This window comes from Bos mutus, chromosome 24 (assembly GCF_027580195.1).
Source record: "Bos mutus isolate GX-2022 chromosome 24, NWIPB_WYAK_1.1, whole genome shotgun sequence".
Lineage (NCBI taxonomy): Eukaryota > Metazoa > Chordata > Mammalia > Artiodactyla > Bovidae > Bos > Bos mutus.
In genome coordinates, this window is record NC_091640.1 from 33,405,731 (window position 1) to 33,426,737 (window position 21,007).

General features: G+C 47.7%; 1 protein-coding gene across 1 annotated transcript in view; it reads right to left on the reverse strand.

Moving 5' to 3' along the window:
* The window catches only part of CABLES1 (Cdk5 and Abl enzyme substrate 1), a 102,354-nt gene that overhangs the window by 15,723 nt on the left and 65,624 nt on the right, over positions 1–21,007 (reverse strand). The window contains exons 4-7 of the mRNA XM_005898898.3: positions 19,365–19,442; positions 5,296–5,392; positions 3,216–3,372; positions 1,929–2,032 (exon numbers count right to left, since the gene is read on the reverse strand). Of these exons, the coding sequence (XP_005898960.3) occupies positions 1,929–2,032; positions 3,216–3,372; positions 5,296–5,392; positions 19,365–19,442 (436 nt within the window). The remainder of the gene's footprint in view (positions 1–1,928; positions 2,033–3,215; positions 3,373–5,295; positions 5,393–19,364; positions 19,443–21,007) is intronic.

Genomic DNA, 21,007 nt, shown 5'->3' on the forward strand with positions numbered 1-21,007 from the left:
GAAAAATGACCCACGTGGGATCATAAAATGAGGGTAGGACATATTAATATATGCTGACCTGGCAGGCCGTCTACCACACCGTCCAGGAGAGGGGAAATGATCTGTGTGCACAGGTGTGCCGGCATAGACTGCAGCCCAGAACCTCACAATTAAATCATTTAAGGAAAAACAAAAAATCAGAACCACACTGGCCAGACACCAGACCTATAAAAGTAAAATTCGCTCAGTCGTGACCAACTCTTTGGGACCCCATGGACTGTAGCCCACTAGGCTCCTTTGTCCATGGGAATCTCCAGGCAAGAATACTGGAGTGGGCTGCTATTTCCTTCTCCAGGGGATCTTCCTGACCCAGGAATTAAACCTGGGTATCCTGCACTGCAGGCAGATTCTTTCCCATCTGAGCCACCAGGGAAGCCCAGACTCCTTTAAAAGGAGTGAAAGTCACTCATTCGTGTCCTACTGTTTATGACCCCATGGACTATACAGTCCATGGAATTCTCCAAGCCAGAATACTGGAATGGGTTGCCATTTCTTTCTCCAGGGATCTTCCCAACTCATGGAACCCGGGTCTCTCGCATGCAATTTCTTTACCGTCTGAGCCAATAGGTCATAGGAAAAAAATAATCATACATGGCCCTGGTTTTGCCTTTTGTGTTAAGAGTTGGAGAGTAAGGATGGGAGAGAGTAGCGGGGCAATTTTAAACAAGATGCCTTTGGCAATTCATCCTGGCTCAGTGTAGCATTTTAGAATGATCTCTGAGCTATTTGCCAAATTATTAATACAAGAGGATCTATGTTGAAAGTATCAGTGCAGGCTTGCGTTCTGCCTGGTGCTTTTCTGACGTCAGCTACTTGCCAGATGCTGGCCAGATGGACAGGCTGCGGGGTGGGGGTGGGGGTGGGGGTTTCCGCTGCTAATAAGCTTAACAGTGAGTGCATGGGCTGGGGTCTGACTCTGGCCTCTGCAGACATAACAGCCTAGAACAGAGAAAGGATCCTCTGCCCACTCCTGGGGCCAGGGCTCCTGACAACAGGCCGGGCTGCGGGGGGAGAAGGGAACCAGAGCTCGATGTTTTTAGCTGTACCCACCCATCTGAGCCTGGCAGGGGGTGGTGGGGGTATCCTGGGTCTGTGCTCTTTACCTGGAGGTGCACATGGCAGGCCTGGCAGGGGTGAAGGTTCCCACAAAGCCCGGCTTCCCTCCTCCTGCAATACCCTGGGCTCTGCCCACCTCTCAGTCAGGGCAAGTCTGCCCACTGAAAGCACATGGGACCCTGTCAGGCCCCACAGGTGTCTGGAGACCAGCGGCCGCAGTGGTGGGAAACGGTGGTCAGCCAAGAGCAGAAAGCGAATCACCCAAAGGGAAAAACAGGAAGAGCCCGTGAAACAAAAACAGCAAGGAAAGGTTTTGCATTTAACACCCACATTGTCCTACTTTCACTTTCCCAGGAGATGACTCTGTCATCCGGAGCCTGGTGCCAAACATTTGCTCAGAGTGCGGACAGCGGCCTACGGTCACCAAGGAACCCCAGCGAGCTGAACTTGAACTCAGCGCTGCCGGTGATGGGCGGGGCTGGTCGTCCCCTACCCACTGGGTCCATGGATGTACAACCTCAGAGGTGCAGTTCCACCCTGAGCTGGCAGCGTTCACACACACGGGCCACTCAGCCGTCTCACACCTGCTGAAGTGCTGGACCTGGGCCTGGTGGCCGGAAGAATCCTGGATATGATGCACGTGCTGGTCCTTCCCTGGGTGACCCACCCGGGCAAGCGGGGGCAGGAGGGTCGCCGAGAAGAACCACGTGGAGCGGTGTTTGAAAGCCCCAACCCCAGGAAGAACCACCATCCACAGGAACAGCATGCCACCTCCGAGTTCCCCAGGAGGCTGAGGGGGCCAGCTCCCTGACCATCCCCCCACCACCACTCACCATGTAGGAAGGGAAGATGAGAACTCGCTTGTGCTTGCCGCAAGGCCACTGCGGGTCATCCAGGAGATTCGGGTCATAGTCCATAAAGTCTCCCAGGTCACTACCTGAGGGTCAACGCAAAATGACAATTAGGAACCTGACCCCCCGAAGCAGAAGTGGCCGGGTGAATGCCTGGTACAAAGTTCGACGGTAGAAAGGTTGGTTTCAGGTTTCTGAGCCCAGTCACATCGCTCGCTCTGACCATCAGTAGATGTCTCCACATGCCAATGAAGTGTGTCCCACCCGTGTGCCCACCACCCCTCCCTGCCCTGGGCAAAGGAGTTCATCAAACACTTCACATTCTGGCATTTTTTCCATTAAAAAAAATTATATATTAATCTCCCTGACCTGGCAGAGCACAAAACCTCATAAGCATGAATGTTGCTGTGAACACTCACAGATTGTAAGACAAGGCACAGCAAAGGCTCATTTTCTAAACCTACAGATCGAATGAGCCTCAAGTTTCGCATGTGAGAAGCACACTCGGTGTGAATAATTCTGGGCAGGCTCTGGGGGTCTGAATGCACACAAACCAGAGCAGATACCAGTGCAAACGGCAGTCAGTGACTGGAAGAGGCTGAACAGCACCTGGACGGGCCTGAGGAACTTCACGTCCACCTGGAATTTCTCTGAGAGTGGAAAGAATCCTGCCTCATAAAGCATTTTTCTCCGTGTCAATTCCCACAAAGGCTTGTACAGGAGAAGCTGAGGTCTTCTGTCAGCGGCTGAGTAAGCTCACCTGCTGTGAGAGTCACTAAGGGGGTTTTCACACCTGACTGTTCATTTATGGTCCAATTATTTGAAAAAGGCCAAAAAAACCCCACACTTATTTGGCCACACCAGGTCTTAGTTGCGACTTATAGGATCTTTAAGTTGCAGCATGTGGGATCTAGTTCCCTGACCAAGGATCAAACCTGGGTCCCCTGCATTGGGAGAGCAGAGTCTTAGCCACTGGGCCACCAGGAAAGGCCTGAAAGGGCCAACTCGAGCACTAGGAGAATGTAGGTAAGAAGCAGGTAAGCGGAGAGATGAGGAGCTGAGAGGCAGAAAGAAGCCAGGGAGCCAGGCCTCTCTGCAAGGTGGTCTGGGCATGTCTCCTCGTGGAAGCTTAGGGGCTGGCGACTGAGGCCTCTTATTAGAGAACCTGCCCTGTGGCCTGGTCATGAGCCTGCCCATCCACCAATGCACACAGGAAACCCAATCCATGCTGTCCACTGAGGCACCTCCTGCGGCCAGACCCCAGCTTACCTGTGTCAAGGCTCCCCTGGGTGCTGCTCGCCCGGCCGATAGAGAGGCTGCGGTGGCTCAGGGTACGGAGCTGGGAGAAGGAGGACGTCGAGTCTAAGGTGTTTCTCCGTGTTCCAAAGGCATTCGTGGGCAACAGAAACTGGGTGTAAGAAACAGTCTAAAAGATGAAGACAAAAACAGGTCAGTGATTAACCCTCGGCAACGAAGGGGACAACAGAGGGTAAGATGGTTGGATGGATGGCATCACTGACTTGATGGACATGAGTTTCAGCAAGCTCCAGGAGTTGGTGATGGACAGAGAAGCCTGGTGTGTGGCAGTCCATGGGGTCACAAAGAGTCAGACACGACTGACTGAACTGAACTGAATGTGAGGTTTGCATTCTGACCAAGCTGCGTTACCACGCCAAGTTTATTTAGGTCCACAGTCTCATAGCTGGGCAATTCTAAAATCCAAGATCTGAAAAATGAAATTTGTTTTTGCACAATGTTTGTGCCAAAACCTAAACTAGACTGACTTGAGGCCATCCTAGTTTTAATTTATCCCAGTCAGCGTGAATATTCATGTTATGGGGCAGAGACAGTCGTGTGTCTGATAGCAAGGGACCATCTCCGAAGCTGCTGGGAGGTTTTCTAACTCAGAAGGCATATGCCGCAATGCTTTGTTTAATCTACCACGGGTAGAATTCCAGAAAATCAGGCCCCAAGAGTCTCTGATAAAGGCTCTGTCCTCCCCCATTCCCTGGCAGATGCTGTATCTATGGTGCTCATCCTCCTTCCTTTCCCTGTGAACACTCAGTCTTCAGGAATGAAGCTGCAACACGTGATTTTCTTTTCACCTGCTTGGCAGAGACGTGGTTCATGACGCGAGTCGGGTGCGACGCGCGTGTGTGTGTTAAGTCGTTTCAGTCGTGTCTGACTCTTTGCGACCCAATAGACTGTAGCCCGCCAGGCTCCTCTGTCCATGGGATTCTCCAGGCAAGAAGACTGGAGTGGGTTGCCATGCCCTCCTCCAGGGGATCTTCCCGACCCAGGGATCAAACTCACGTTTCCTTCATTACAGGCGGACTCTTTACCACTCAGTCCCTGAGGAAGCCTGGAAAGCCCCTAAACACTGTTTAGTAGTGGGATTGCTACTCACCACAGTTAATACTTGTTCAAACCATCCGCCACCCCATCCAGGCACACGTGCGTGTGTGTATGCAAGATAAAGCAGTTTCCCCTCACTCATGGTTTGTTACTCATGGCCCAAAAAAACTACATGGAAAATTCTAGAAGTAATTCCTCAGCTTTAAACTGTGAGTCAGTCAGAGCAGTATGATGAAATCTAGCACCGTCCAGCCCAGGACATGAACCATCCCACGTCTTTTTTAGTCATGGAGCAGCCACCTCGGTTATCAGATCAATTATCGTGGTATCACAGGGCTCGTGCTCAAGCATTATTTTACTTACAAATGGCCCCAAAGCACAAAGCAGTGACAAAGTACAATTCGGATAGTCTCTTACTGTGCCTAATTTAAAAAGTAAACTTTATTACTGGTATGTATGTATAAGGCAAAACATAGCACAGGTAGGGTTCTGCCCTACCCAAGGTTTCAGGCATCCACTGCGGGTTCCTGGAACATATCCCCCGAGGATAAGAGTGGGTGACTGGACTAGTCAGGATGGGCATTCATGGAGAAACAGTTGGGCTGCTATTTAACCCATCTGCACACCTGGATAGGGGGCTTCCCTGGTGGCTCAGACGGTAAAGAATCTGCCTGCAATGCGGGAGACCTGGGTTCGATCCCTGAGTCAGGAAGATACCCTGGAGAAGAGCATGGCAATCCACTTCAGTATTCTGGCCTGGAGAATCGCATGAACAGAGGAGACTGGTGGGCTACAGTCCATGGGGTTGCAAAGAGTAGGACACAACTGAGCGACTAACCCTTCCTTCTGGACTGGCGTCACTCACGCACCCAGGTTGTGCCCCACGTCAGGTTTTCCAGCCCAAGGGTGGTTCGTGGTCCATCACAGGCTCTGCTTCCTGGCCCCTCTGGTGTCTGTCACACAAGCCGGAGGTCTGGGAGCCAGGCGGCCTTACCTTCCCGTCGGCACCCAGCTCCACGCCTTCCAGGCCGATGATCTCTTTCAGGCTCACGGCTCCTGCTGATTGTCTCCCTCCGTCCAGCTTCAAATCCCTGCAGGGACAAGCCAAGGATAAAGATGCTTCTGTGTGCACCCGAAGGAGCCACGGAGATGTTTACTGTCGGAACACCAGAGTCACTCTCACAATAGTGATGGAGGAGGTCCCGCCGTGCCTGACAGGATTCTCTCTTTGTCCCTCTTTCCGGACTTCTTGATAGTTCCACCCACTTTGACATAATGAAATTCAACTGAACAGAAAGCCTGAAGATGAGAGTCAGGCTCAGCAGCCAGTGGATTACCAAAGTCCCTTCCTGCTCAGCAAGGCCGTCAGCTCTTAAATGGCCAGCTAACAGGAAGCCAGGGGAGGTCACCTCTCCCTGCCACCCCTTATTAGACAGGAGGAAGAAATTCTTACCCTAAACAGTTCTCAGCTTTATTACTAGTAATAAAGGGACTAATGCCACAACAGCCACCCCAGGTACCTTACCGGGCCACTCAGACAATGACCATCTCTATAAAAGAATAACGTCCAGTACTACCAGCAAGGTCTTCTGTGTCGCTCAAACGGTAAAGAATCTGCCTGCAAAGCAAGAGACCCAGATTCGATTCCTGGGTCAGGAAGATCCTCTGGAGAAGGGAATGGCAGTCCACTCCAGCATTCTTGCCTGGAGAATCCCAAGGACAGAGGAGCCTGGCAGCCTACAGTCCTTGGGATTGCAAAGAGTCAGACACGACTGAGCGACAAGCACTTCCTAACTTACTTTCACACATCCTCCTTTTCATTCTTTAAGCTCATCCTATTGCACATGCATTCTATTATTATCCCATTTTACAGATGAGAAAAACGAGGCCCAGTGCAAGTAACCGGCTCGCCAAGGTCCCCGCTGACAGTGGGCTGTAGACACTGGTTTTTTGTCCAGTGCAGCATTTCGTGCCGCGTTCTTCCCTGGGTCTGGCTGCGGCTCAGCTTGCTGGTAACTGTTCACATTTTCAAGGCCAATCCCTCTCCTTACAGGAGCTCTCAGACTTTCACTGTGTATTAGAATTGCCTGGGATCTTTGACAAACTACAGGCACATCTCAGAGATTCTGCAGGTTCAGTTCCAGATGACCCCAACAACACAAATATTGCAACAAAGCGAGTCACACAAATTGTTCAGTCTCCCAGTGCATATAAAAGTTATGTTTGCACTTTAGTCTATGAAGTTTGCAATAGCATTATGTCTAAAAAAAAAATGTACAAGCCTTAATTAAAAAAATACTGCTAACAAATGCTAACCCTCATCTGACAATGCAGACTGCCACAAACCTTTAATCTGTAAAAGGAAAAAAAAAAGCAGTGTCTGTGAAGCACAATAAAACAAGGTGTGCCTGTATGGTGTCTGGCCCCCGTCCCCAGACATTCATTCTGATTCAGTTGAATGGGGCGTAACCTGGTGGGCTTGAGTTTTAAATACTCCCAGGTGATTCGGATTGGAACTGAGTTTGGAAGCTCCCTCTTCCAGCTGGGCTCCACACGCAGCCTTGTTAGTCAAAGCCGCCCAGGCCGGCAGCATTCAGGCCTTGTGGCCCGGAGGGAACCGCTACACTCTGAGACGTCTCCTACAACCTAAGCAAGAATAAACACCATGTAAAGGCCAGACTCTCCAGGCCAAAGGTGACGGAATCACAGGAAGAGAGAACGAGAGCCCATGTGTGGTGGGGAAGAAAGACAAGAGGCCATCCCTCCCACCTTCTAGGAGGGAAAAAAAAGGATCTTTTCACTTTATTGAGCAATCATCCTTGTCTATGGGCGTTCCAGGCATGGACTGGCACCCTTAATCCCATCTGATTGATGACCGTTTTCAAAAGAAACACCCAAGACCTGTATCTAGGAAGTACTGCACTTTCTACGGTAGTCTCCTTGGGAGGCCATGGTTCTGCCCAGATCAAAAGGTCTCTGCAGCCCCTTTTGGAATCAACACTAACATCATGCAGATAGAAAAAAACAACCAACCCATCCCAGTCTTCAAACTTTATACTTATATATATAGTACATGTGTATATATGTGTGCATGCATATATATATATTAGTGTATATATATATATGTATATATGTTAGTGTTAGTTGCTCAGTGATATCTGACTCTGTGACCCCATGGACTGTATAGCCCGTCAGGCTCCTCTGCCCATGGAATTCTCTAGGCAAGCATACTGGAGTGGGTTGCCATTTCCTTCTCCAAGGGATCTTCCCGATCTAGGGATCGAACCTTGGTGTCCTGCATTGCAGGCGGATTCTTCACCATCTGAGCCACCATATGTATATATAAATTTTTTCTTTAAAAAAAATTTTTATTGGAGTATAGTTGATTTACAATGTATTAGTTTCAGCTGTACAGCAACGCGAATCAGTTATACATATACAAATATCCACTCTTTTTCTGATTCTTTTATATGTATATAATTTTAATCTTGAACACTTACCACTTCAATCAGTGTCCTAACCTCTCTCCCCATTGACCAGGTTTGACTGTAAATGACTTCAAGTACTTCCAAACATCAAACTCACCCCTTCAAGACAGTACAGAACAGGAGAATTGTAAACACTTAGAAGGTGCATATTACCCCATTGAAAGTGAAAGTGTTGGTTGCTCAGTTGTGTTTGCAACCCCATGGACTTTGGCCCACCAGGTTCCTCTGTCCATGGGATTTCCCAGGCAGGAATACTGGAGTGGGCTGCCATTTCCTTCTCCAGGGGATCTTCCTGGGTCTCCTGCATTGCAGGCAGACTCTTTACCATCTGAGACACCAGATAAATCGCATACAAAGTAATTGCAATTAGCTTGCTACTGAGAATGAGTGTTAGTCGTGTCTGAATCTTTGCGACCCCATGGACTGTAGCCTGCCAGGCTCCTCTGTCCATGGAATTCTCCAGGCAAGAATACTGAAATGGGTAGCCAGCCGTTCCCTTCTCCAGGGGATCTTCTCAATCCGGGGATGGAACTCAGGTCTCCTGCATTGCAGGCAGATTCTTTACTGTCTGAATCACCAGGGAAGCCCATTGAAAGCCCCTCAAATATTCTGAGTCATAGAAGTGCTCTGGGGAGGTGTCTGAGTTCACCTTGGGTGCCTCCTCTGCTAGGGACCACACTCCCTGAGGGCTCTGAGGGCCAGGCTGATTTAAGTCACATCACCTTATGAACATGCGACGCCAACAGAGAGCCCTGCTTCACAGTTATTGACCTCAGATCCAAAGCTGGAAGGACCAGGTGGGCTGGAGCAGAGCGGGGCTCAGCAAGACCACGAGAACCTCAGGTTCCCCGGAGACCATGTGTACAGTTGCCTCGCCTCCTACGTGAGCCACCGGGGGCAACTCTCAGAAGATTTCCTCAGGCAATTAAGGATGAAGATGATGACTTCATAAAGGCCCTAAAAAGGGAAATGCCTTCAGTGCAAGCACCAGAACAAGAGGCAAAAATAGCTGTGGTGGGAAAGGATGGAGTGGCTCAGTGGTGGAAGACCAGGAGGTGAGCTGGCACAAAGCAGCAGAACCTGTATCTTGTTAAAGGACCCACAACACACTTCTGCAGACTTACTGCTTTCCCAAAGTCTAACCCAGCAAGCACGTGCCTCAAATTCCCAGCTCCTAGACAACTGTCTCCTGGTTTCCACTTCACCCGGATGGAGAATGTTACTTAGGACTGAAACTAATACAAGAGCAGGAAATATCTTTATGGGATGAGAAGATTAAAAGAAACAAGGCGTATTCAAATAGGTCCCTATTAAGAGTGCTCCAGGACACAGACATACAGAATAGACGTATGGACACAGGGGTGGGGGTGGGGTGGGGAGAAAGGAGAGGGTGGGATGATGGAGAGAGTAACAAGGAAACTTACATTACCATATGTAAAATAGGCAGCCAATGAGAATTTGCTGTATGACTCAGGGAACTCAAACCAGGGTTCTGTAACAACCTAGAGGGTTGAGTTGGGGAGGGAGATGGGAGGGAGAGTCAAGAGGGAGGGGACATATGCATATCTACGGCTGATTCATGTTGATGTTTGGCAGAAACCAACACAATACTGTAAAGCAATCATCCTTCAATTAAAAATAAATCTTAAAGACTTAAGAGTCTTAAGTTAAAAAAAAAAGAGTGCTCCTACATGGAGAGCTGGCTGTAGGCAGCAACAGAGTCCCAATCCATGTCTGTATCCTGTCTACCTAGGGTCTGATGTGCAAAGATGCTTAAAGAAGTGTTTACTGAGCAGAGGTCAACTGACTCCTTGTCGGTTCATAAAGATGGCACCGGTGGTGGGTGTTTTTCCATTGTGCCCCTTTCCATCTGTCTCAATTTGCTCCCAGGCTCAGTGCTTCCCCGGGGCAGCCCTGCCTTTGCCTGCCAACTGGCCCCTTGATGCTGGAAGCACAGATTTCAGTTCGCAGAACCAACCCAGCCACCTTTACTCCACACTCCCCTTCTTCTTTTTAAAAAAAATGTTGGCAGCACCTAGTGGTATGTGGGATCCTAGCTCCCCGACCAGGGATCAAACCCACGTCCCCTGCATTGGAAGGCAAAGTCTGAACCGCCAGGAAAGTCCCTCCATGTTCCCACACACTCCCCTTCTTGACTTCTCTCTTGTGAGAAATGGAGCCATAACAAAAATTATACTTTAAGTGCACATGAAATGCAAGACTCTTCTCCATGAGATAAACCCCAAGCCCGGTTTAAAAGGAACAAGAGAGGACTTCCTTGGTGGTAGAATGGATAAGAATTCACTTGCCAATGCAGGGGACACAGGTTCAACCGCTGGTCCGGGAAGATTTCATATGCTGTGGGGCAACTGAGCTGCGTGCCACAACTTCAGAGTCTGTGCTCTGGAGCCCATGAGCCACAACTACTGAGCCCACGTGCTGCAACTACTGAAGCCCATATGCCCTAGAGCCTGCGCTCCGCAACAAGGAGAAGCCACCGCAATGAGAAGCCCGTGCATTACAACGAAGAGTGGCCCCCACTCGCCGCAACTAGAGACAGCCAGTGAGCACCAACAAAGACCCAGCACAACCATAAATAAATGAATAAAATTATTAAAAAAATTCAAAGGAACAGGGGTTCTTAGCCTATCCAAGTGCCTCACGGACACTTTGGACCACATGGAAGGGAGAGCTCTATGGGCAAAACTCCACCACCCCTGACCGCAGGAACCCGTCTCCGGAGAATTGCTGTGCCCCCTGCATACCACAGCCACCACTTTCCACCCCTGGCACTTCATCTGTATCATTCTACTTTCTAAATAACTACGGCACGCTGAGAATGAAAGTGAGACAGGAGAAGACTGTGTCCACCCTCGACAGCTACTGAGAAAACACACACTGCTCATTACAGTCCGGCAGGATCTCCCTCAGCGACGGATGGTCCTCCATCTGAGCCGTCCCGCAGGGCAGGCACGAGCCACATGGGGCAATGGAGCACTTGCAGTGTGACCAGTCGACCGAAGAACTGAATTCTTACTTTTGGTTAAAATTTAAATAGCCACGTGTGGCTACTGTACGGGATTAGTAAGTCGGCCTTCCAGAGGTGGCCTGGCCACTTTCTGCCTATTGTCTCCGGGGATGTTTCTGACCCAGGCCCCAGCTCAGAGAAGAGTCCACGTTAGGAGCCCCGGAGTGAATGGGGCAGAGGCAGGACCCTGCGGATGGAGCCAGTGCAGCAGGTCTACCTTCAGCGGGGAGGAAATGAGGACTGTGATGCCCACGGTCACAGGGGACCCATGCCCCGCACCCCATCAGCATCCCAGGAACAGAGCTCCCGGCTGAGATAAAAATTCACATCCTATACGAGGCACAGAGTGGCACATCCTTTTGCCCTGAGGGGCTGTGCGGACAGAGGAGCATGGCAGTGAGGGTTTTGGTGATGCCAGCACATACAAAGGACAATGAGCGACGGTGCTCCCCAAGTCCACAGCATTCCAGGTCCTTCGTGCATCCTGGAGAGGAGAAGGGTGGTGCCCAGTGATAAAGTCTGAATTTCCGGTCAGTTTTGTAGAAGGGAGTTTATGTCTATTAACTAAAAAGATATTTCTTGCAGACTGAAGCTGCTGCACCAATATTGGCTATATTCACATTTCAGAAACTTCACTGACATGGTTATAAATATCACAACTGCTCTAGAAAAACTGACTGCTTCGTGGTGGCGGCCGAGGGCACACTTGTTCATTTTTTTCTGCCTCATTTTCAGGAAGAGGTTGTCACTAACTTCAGGACTGCCATTTTGGTAGGACTGAATTAAAAGAGCCCACATATACACACCCATTTACACAGCCAGGTGTGCACGGAAAATCAAACATATCTCATCTTAGTCAATAATGTCATCTCTTCAACAGCTTTTGAATTTGTTCATATTGAGACTCTTGGGATCTTAAACAACACATCTTTTATAAAGAGGCTGACAAACTTCTCGAGGTGCCTTAGCTAAGTGCTCTTATAAGAGTTGGCGAAACCATATACAGTTAACCCTCCATATGCCAGGTTCTGCATCCATGGATTCAACCAACCTTGGATCAAAAATATTTGGAAAAAAAGTCCAAAAAGTTCCAAAAAGTAAAACTTGAATTTGCTGAGTGCTGGCAACTATTTATGTAGCATTTACATTGTACTAGGTATTATAAGTAACCTAGAGATGATTCAAGGGGCTTCCTAGGTGGTGCCAGTGGTAAAGAACCCACCTGCCAGTACTGGAGATGCTGGAGACAAGGGTTTGATCCCTGGGTCAGGAAGATCCCCTAGTGAAGGGCATGGAAACCTATTCCGGTATTTTTGCCTGGAGAACCCCATGGACAGAAGAACCTGGTGGGTTACAGCCCATAGTGTTGCGAAGAGTCGGACATGACTACAGCGACTTAGCACGCACATTCACAGAAATGATTCAAAGTACACAGGAGGATGTGTGTAGGTTATACAAAAATACTATGCCATTTTATTTAAGGGACTTAAGCTTCTGTGGATTTCAATATCCACCAGGGATCCTGGAACCAGTCCCCCATGGATAAGAACCACATGAAATTGCTGTTGTCTGTCTAACTCACATAAACAGCAACTTCATATCATGGCTCCTAATTTATAGACGCAGCAACTGCTCGGGGCTCACATGTGAGTGTTAAGCAAGCAAAAGACCCATGGCCCTTGATGCCCCACTGTTTTGGGATTCAACGGTTGAAGCTGACCTCAGAAAGGAGTTCTGAATGATGTTGCTGGTTTACCCAAAGAGAGTCCTCTAGAAACAGCAGTGGAAAAGAATTAAGCAGAAGTCCCAGAGGAGCAGTGATAAAATCTTGATGTTTTCTTTCTAAGATCATCCTTCTGAATTCTCATCAAAATGCCATATGAAAATAGAAATATCTTTTTAGCTCAAATGCCAGCATTAACCCTCCAGTACCAAGAGACTGAGCTGGATAACCAAACTGCAGCGGAAAGTAATTAAAAGCAAACTGAAGTTGGACATTTCTATTTCTCTGAAAAGCCTAGGAGATTATTTTTTTCCCCAGGTATCTCGAGAGTTCAAATGTCAATTTATTTATGTTCTACCTGCTTCTGAAAACGGAATGAGGCAGGCTCAAAAATACCAGATGTGGATATTGTCCAAAATTGTATGCATTAAGGTTGAAATGCTGTTGCATGCACTCAGAGACAAACAGGGCCAATCAGATTACAGAAGAAAACCTCATTCGGGCAGATGTGCAGACAGAAACCCATAGTTAAGAAACCGCGGACAACGCAAAGGTCTGATTCCTTCTCCTCCACAGGCCTGGGGGATTCTACAGCTCAGACTTATTTTGCTACAAGAGCTCATTTCTCATTCTATTCAAGTCTGTTAACTTTTGCAGAAGCTGTAGGCATGAAACATGCTTTGAAAACTCAGCACAGATTTTTTTATACAACGTGTGGCCAATGGGGGATGGGGAGTGGATGCTGTCGGTTCAAGGAGGGGGAATGGGGAAGTGGGGAGGCTAAAACAGAAGATGAAAATGCATCTGGGGATGCATCCAATCAGCAGGTGGACCCTTAAACAAGGAGCAGAAACACAGGCTGGTTCTTTTGGGGGGTATAAACCCCTCCTTCACCGGATAGCACTGGAAGTCATTCAATGTAGCTCTCCCGAAAGCTCCACGCTTGGAAAGCCCCCGGACCTCTGTCTTAGTTTTGGCTCCCACGGCATAAAGTGAATGTACATGATTGCACAGTTGTGAAGTCAACCGGCCAGAGCAGATGGCCAATCTAGATATTCTGATGCCCAAAGGGGGTTACCCAGGTTGCTATTAACCACACAATGGCCAACTCCTGATTTTACCTTATGTAACAGGCAAAATGATCTTTCATGAAACTGATCAAACAAGATTCCCTACTAGATAACAAGAAATTCAAGTGAAGACCCTTCCCTTAGGGAGCATATGAACCAATATTCCTCTTACTTTTAAAATAAAAAAGGATTTAACTACTTAATACCTGGGAAATAGAGGAAAAAACCGTGTCTGTGGTCAATTAACTGTTTTCCATGGCTTTCTGCTTCCAGAGTGGGGATGGCCTTTTATCCCTAGTCATTCTGCTCATGGTGCTCTAAACTCAAGACCTTGGAATGCCAGCCTGGAGCTCCACTGGGCACTTGCTCTTTAAAGGATCACAATAGGTTGAACACTGATGTGTAAATAATTTAAAAGCCAATTAAATATTAACAGGATTTCCAGATCCTGCAAAAACAAGAGAGCTTTGTGGTGCAGAAAGCAAAGCTTGTAAAACTGGATTAGGAAGGAAAATACCACTTGTGGGCTCATTTTAATTAAGAGCTCATACATCCACTGGAACTCAACCACACAGTATGTATCATCGTCTGAGAGATCCTATTTGCCACCTCGTCAGATATGGTACAGCCGCCATCTTGGACTGGGCCTGCTCCCTTCTATCAGAGCAGAGCGATACAAAATCACGGTTTAGTTGATGGAACAATGCCCAGGACTGACGGGAAAAAGTGAAATCAAAGCAGCTTTTAGTCCAGAAGTCCAGCCTCTTCCACACTCAGCACTTCATTGATAAACCACCCCTCCTCCCCACTTGGGTAACGGGCAGACAATGAAGGGACCTTAACACAGCTTACACCAAAATCTTTGTCTAAAGGCAGTGCCTATAAACAGCGGGGTAATAGCATGATTCACCCATGAGATCATTCCTGAATCTGTCTCTGTGTGGAAATATGCTTGGTGTGAGGAAAGAAACACAATTTGTGAATGTGCAATTTTCCACAACGAAAAGAGATGTTTTTGGCGAAAATGGGTGGGGAGGAAGGGGGGATGGGCCGGGAGCAAGGCAGGCAGCACTTAGGCCTGGAGCCCCTAAGAATAGAAGAAGCTGTTCTCTGTGTCACAAAATGATCAATTCAGGAAATGGACCCAAGAGGATGACCTCATCTGAAATGCCCCAGTGCCAAAAAGCTAAGCACACACACACCATGTGGAAGCTGCTATTTTATATCACGCCCCCCAGAGGTACCTTGTGCTCCACTGGGAAGCCATTTTCTTCATCATATGGTCTCTGATACACTCGTTATTTTTTTAAAAGTCTTTATTGAATTTGTTACAATATTGCTTCCTTGTTCTGGTTTTCTGGCTAAGAGGCATGTGGGATCTTAGTTCCCGACCAGGGATGGAACCTGAATTGGGAGGCAAAGTCTTAACCACTGGACCACCAGGGATGTCCCTCTGATACATTTATCATAAAATTAACCCAGTGACTATCATTCAATCAAGTATGGTTATCTGGATGAGTCTGTACCCACACACGTCTAAGAAACTGGTTTCTGCTGGAATCACTAGTTTGGTCATCTTCTTACATAGCTCTGAATCACAAGTTAATTGGATTCATTCCTACTTCGTTTTCGTTGGATCCATACATATAATAGCTTCCCAGGTGGCTCAGTGGTAAAGAATCTGCCTGCCAATGAAGGAGACACCCGTTCGCTCCCCGGATCAGGAAGATTCCATGGTGAAGGAAATAGCAACCCACTCCAATATTCTTGCTTGGGAAACCCCATGGACAGAGGAGACTGGCAGTCCATGGGGTCATAAAGACTCAGACACAACGGAGCACACACAGACACACATATCATACATACAGGAATACCTACGGATATCCACATGTTTCAGGAAGTAAGAGTATGTGGGCACCCACATCACTCCCCTTATGCACAGGGGCAATCCCTGGACTGGTCCCCAGTACAACGCCTGCATCTCTCACTCACCAGCAGGCTGTTATCCAAAAGCTTTCGAGTTGGCCCTCTGGACTCAGAATGCATTCTCTACTGATGCAATGTTATAAATGGCAATTAGCCCTTACAGGGCCCTTTTGGCCTGCAGCGTGACTCAACTAGCCCAACAGTACCAGCAAGAGCTACGGTTGCAGGAGCAACAGCTCAGAGGGTGAAAGACGGTGAAGACATAAGATGAAGCTGGGTTTCTCTTGTGGTTTCCTGGTTTGGGGCTGACCCTCCATATTTTAAAAGCGGTCGAGTTTGCATTATTTCCACCTCCCCCTCTGAATTTGCTTTTTCTTCTCAGGACTGCAGGAGCCTTTCTCCCAAGCTGCTTCTCCGTTTCACAATTTCCTCTCTCTCTAATTCTGAACTCATAGATTCCTTTAGAGCTCCCAGATTTTCCACTCCAGCTCCCATGGTGATGGCACACCAGCCCAGAGGATGGGGTGTGAGCTGAGAAGCAAGAAGAGGGGCAATGGTTTTAGAACGGTGGATGAGCTGTTTATCAAGTAGGATCTGCCTACTCAGGAAAGATGGGCATCTTGCTTACGATTCATTTTATAAGTGGAGGGTCGCCAAGCCAAACCACAAATCCATGCTAGAAAGAGAAGGTAATGAGTAATGTGGATAAAAAGCAACAAGACTCAGTTGGGCCTTGGCAACTGGTTGAGAGAAGAGGAGCTGGTTTAAGGCTGGGACTCTTCCCAGAAAATGGCATAATTTACAAGCTTAATCTGAGAAGAGTGTTTACAGCTATGGGAAGGTTTGATGTTTCAGTTATAGTGAAAAAGACAGGCAACATCTGTTCCTCTTCTCAGCAACCAGCTTCCAATAGCTTGTTTTGAAAGGTGGGATCTGGCAGAGCCTCTTACCATCAGCAAGAAAGATCAAAACAGAACAATCATCTTGTCATATTCCATACAAGCACATGTTCCAATGGAGGGAAAAAAAAAAGACTGGAAGGAAACAGACCAAAATATTCATGACGGCTTTGAGGTGAGGCTCAGTAATTTTCATCTTCCTTTTGTTTTTATGTACTTTCCAGATTTTTTTTTTTTCTTTTTGAAGTGTGTTATTTGCTCAGTTCTGTCTGAGTCTTTGCGACCCCATGAACTGTAGCCCTCCAGGCTCCTCTGTCCATGGGATTCTCCAGGCAAGAATACTGGAGTGGGTCGCCATTCCCTTCTCCAGGGGACCTTCCTGACCCAGGGATCAAACCTGGATCTCCTGCATTATTGGCAGATTCTTTACTAATTTGGCTGCACTGGGGCTTAGTGACCCTGAGGCACGTGGGATCTTCCCTGACCAGAGATTGAACCTGCATCCCCTGCACTGGAAGGTGAATTCCTAAAACCACTGGACCACCAGGGAAGTCCTAATTTTTAAAAATAATGATGTATCACTGAGGAAAACAAAGACCAACTCCAAGAGCAGATGAATCCCTTGGGTTTGTGTTTGTAGGCACCGGCTAACTCACCATGAAGAGGACTGGGAACTGCCGTATAGGGGCAGATCTAGAAAGAGTGATGAGGTAGCTCTGTGACCAAACACGTTCCCAAAGTTAACATTTAATGAGTATCTACTGTAGCCTGGCATGGCACTCAGAGTGTTCACATGTTAATCCTCCACTAATGTTCTCAAAACTCTGACGTTGACATTATAGCTGATTTTACAGACAAGTAAGCCTGGGCCCAGAAAGGCTGGTTAATTTGCTGGGACTGAGGATCCAGCCTGAGCCAGCTCTCTCCCATGTACCTGATGACTCCCTGGCTTGAGGGATGGATAAAGACTATGGTTTCCCTAATGGGACCATGAGGGACAGAGTGGACATGAGTGGGCGTCTCATCCTCACTCCCACTTTGCTGGAATAACTCTGCAGTTAGGGATTTTATTTATTGGTACTTTGTGTAAACTTGCATTGGAAGAATGGCTTCTTCAGCTAAAAAAGAAAAAGCCTGCAAACCACAGGACTAGACAGTCTCCGAGTTCCTTCTAGCTCTAAAAGTCTATCTTGGGAGCTGAAGAGCAGTCCCTGTCACTGAGCTCACATGAGCTGGTGTTAGCTGGTGCACTGTCCACACCAGATGACCTTTAATGAATTAGCTGGGGGATACCTGAGGAGAAATCTCAATGCCCTTGTGTCCAGGAAGAATTGATGCTTTTGAACCGTGGTGTTGGAGAAGACTCTTGAGAGTCCCTTGGACAGCAAGGAGATCAAACCAGTCACTTATAAAGGAAATCAGTCCTGAATATTCCCTGGCAGGACTGATGCTCAAGCTCTAATACTTTGGTCACCTGCTTCGAGGAGCTAACTCATTGGAAAAGATCCTGATACTGGGAATGACTGAGGGCAGGAGGAGAATGGGGACAACAGAGGATGAGATTGTTGGATGGCATCACCGACTCAATGGACATGAGTCTGAGCAAATTCTGGGAGATAGTGAAAGATGGAATCCTGGCATGCTACAGTCCGTGGCGTCACAAAGAGTCGGACGTGACTGAGCGACTGAACAACAACTACAACAACAAACAGTAAGATTATTATTGTTCTTAAGGTGGCACTAGTGGTAAAGAATCCGCCTGCCAATGCAGGAGACATAAGAGATGCAGGTTCTATCTTCTCTGGAGGAGGGCACAGCAAACCCATTCCAGTATTCTTGCCTGGAGAATTCCAAGGACAGAGGAACCTGGTGGGCTACAATCCATAGGGTCACAAAGAGTTGGACATAACTGAAAGCAACTTAGCACTAATAATAGTCAGTATTCCATGAATAAGATGCATGATGGAGATTTTGGTGTAGAGTAAGAATAAAGATCAGAGTGAGTTTAACAGGCTGGAATTCTGACAGGTCTGTGGGAGGGGCGGGGAAGGGAAGGTCACGGTGAACGGGGAATGACCAGGCAGAGCTCATGGAAGTGGGTGGGAGAGGAGTGAATGGTCAGGGGCATAATGCCCTCGGAAGGGGCAACAGTCGGGTGTCACTGTTACAGTGACCAAAGGGCAACACCAGATTTGGTCTGCAGAAACCAGACCTGCCATCTCACAGTGCTCCTGTCATCCTCCACAGGGACCTGTCCTGCCCTAAATAATACCAACAGCTCCCTGATGACAAATAGTGGATGCAGTGAACAGGTGAGGGGGCGAAGGAGTCAGACTCAGGGTGGGGGTTGGAGTGGAGAAACAACACAGAGTTCTGGGATGCAGAATGAGGAGGCGGGGCTTTGCCACGTCAGAGCATCACCTAGTTCTTTTTAGAGCAAAGGAGGGGCTTGTTGATCGAGAGACGCGTGCATTCCTCCATCTGAATCACACAGGTCTGTTCCGATACTGCTTTGCTTTAATATTTGCTGCAGCTCACTGGTCACTGTCCGGCCCCCGGTTCAAGGGCGAGGATGCAGGAATGCCACCCATTCGTCTGATTCCTTTCTTGACCTACCTTTCTCCAAAAGTTGATGAGGCCCTGCAGGATGGGTGGGCCCCAGATTGCTCTTGCCTTAAAGTATTGCAAGAGGTTTAGAAACAGCAGGCAACGTGCTAAGACACACACACACACACACACACACACACAAATAGCAACAACAAGCAAGCTTCTTGGCTGAAAAGAAAGTGAAACTTTTTTTTTCCTTTCAAATTTACAAATACTGAATTGGCAAGGCAAGCTCTTTGAAATGTAAAGCATGGCCACATCACACACAGGGTGTCAGAAGTTTTCGCCCAGAGGGCTACAAAGCAAGCATGCATATACATACCCAACTTGGGTACTGTCCCGATACGGCAGCACTGAAAATATACTACAGAAGGATCTTCTGCCACTGATAAGGACTATTCTAAAAAATAAAAATAAAAAACACAAACACAAATAAACAAACTAAATGCAAAGCGTCATAAGTTAAAAAAAAAAATTCTATAGCAATTCAGCATTCATGGAATTCACAGCAATATCTGTACCCTCCCGCCACCTCCTCCAACAGATGGTACTCTGTTCTGCTTGCAAAAACGGAACCTCAGGGCAGCAGAAGTTCACTGCCACTCCTCATTTCAGTGTTAACACAGTGAGACCCCGCGAGGGTCTCTAAGGAACACATGTGCATGAATCCATTTTCTGGTGGGAGGGGCTGGCTGTGGGAAGCACGGGGCAGATGGAGCTCTGAGTCCAGGGTGCCCTATGCGTGGTGAACAGTCCTGCCACATTTAAACCATCAATTTCTACTTTTCAGTGAGCGATGCAAAAGCAACAGTGCCAGAAACCGTGAGCAGGAAAGATACTCAGATGCCATTGTGAGCATCAGGGCTTTTCATATGCTGGTGGCATGTTAGCTTCTGAGAATAAATTGAGGGAACAATTACATAATCAGTCTTAGCCTCCATTCCTGCTAAAAAGATACTACTGGAAACAGTTCTACATGACGCTCTTATGCAATCAAAGGCACTTAAAAAAACATTAAAAAAAAAAAAAACCAAAAAACCTCCCCAGTGCTTATCTTGGCATCTGAGAATAACTTTTGCCAAAGAGGATTGCTGATGAAAAGATGAAGAAACAGTGGGGGAGATTAAAAGCCAACATTCTTCAGCATGATGGTAACACATCAGATATGGAGCTTACTGAGTTTGATTATCTTTTCCTTCAATAATTATTATCAGGGAATAAAGCAGTATGTTTGGGTATTTTGACCTTGGTTTAAAACTATGATATTCAATTGCCTACATGCCCAGAATTAAGTCAGGTTCCCTGGCATGGGGCTTCCCTGGTGACTTCGACGGTAAAGAACCTGCCTGCAAAGCAGGAGACCCAGGTTCGATCCCTGGGTCAAGAAGATCCTCTGGAGAACGGAATGGCAACCCACTCTAGTATTCTTGTCTGGAGAATCCCACGGACAGAGGAGCTTGGTGGGTTACAGCCCACAGGGTTGCAAAGAGTCAGACATGACTGAGCGACTAACACTTTGATACTTTTCCTGGCATGGCAGGTTCCCAGGCCCTTTGTTTTCTGGCTCTTTCTGCCTCTCTGGTCTCAACACACACAGTATTTTCCCCTGCGCTTTATCACTCGCCCATGATAGAAGTGCTTGCAGTACACTCACTTTTTTTTTCATAAGGTCCCTGTTGGGGACTATTTTTTTGGTCAAGCAGCATGCATGCGGGTGGGATCTTAGTTCCCCGACCAGGGATTGAACCTGTGCCCTCTGCAGTGAAAGTACTGGACTGTCAGGGAAGTCCCACCTTCATCTTTAAAAAAAATCCCTGCTGTTTCATATCTCCATCCTTTGCATGCTATTTCTTCTGACTGTTGTGTCTTACTAAGTATGCTGGGTGAACTCCTATTTAGTCTTCAGAACCCAGTTCACAAGTAACCTCCCCAGGAAGAATTTCCTCCCCTTTCACTGAGTTATTC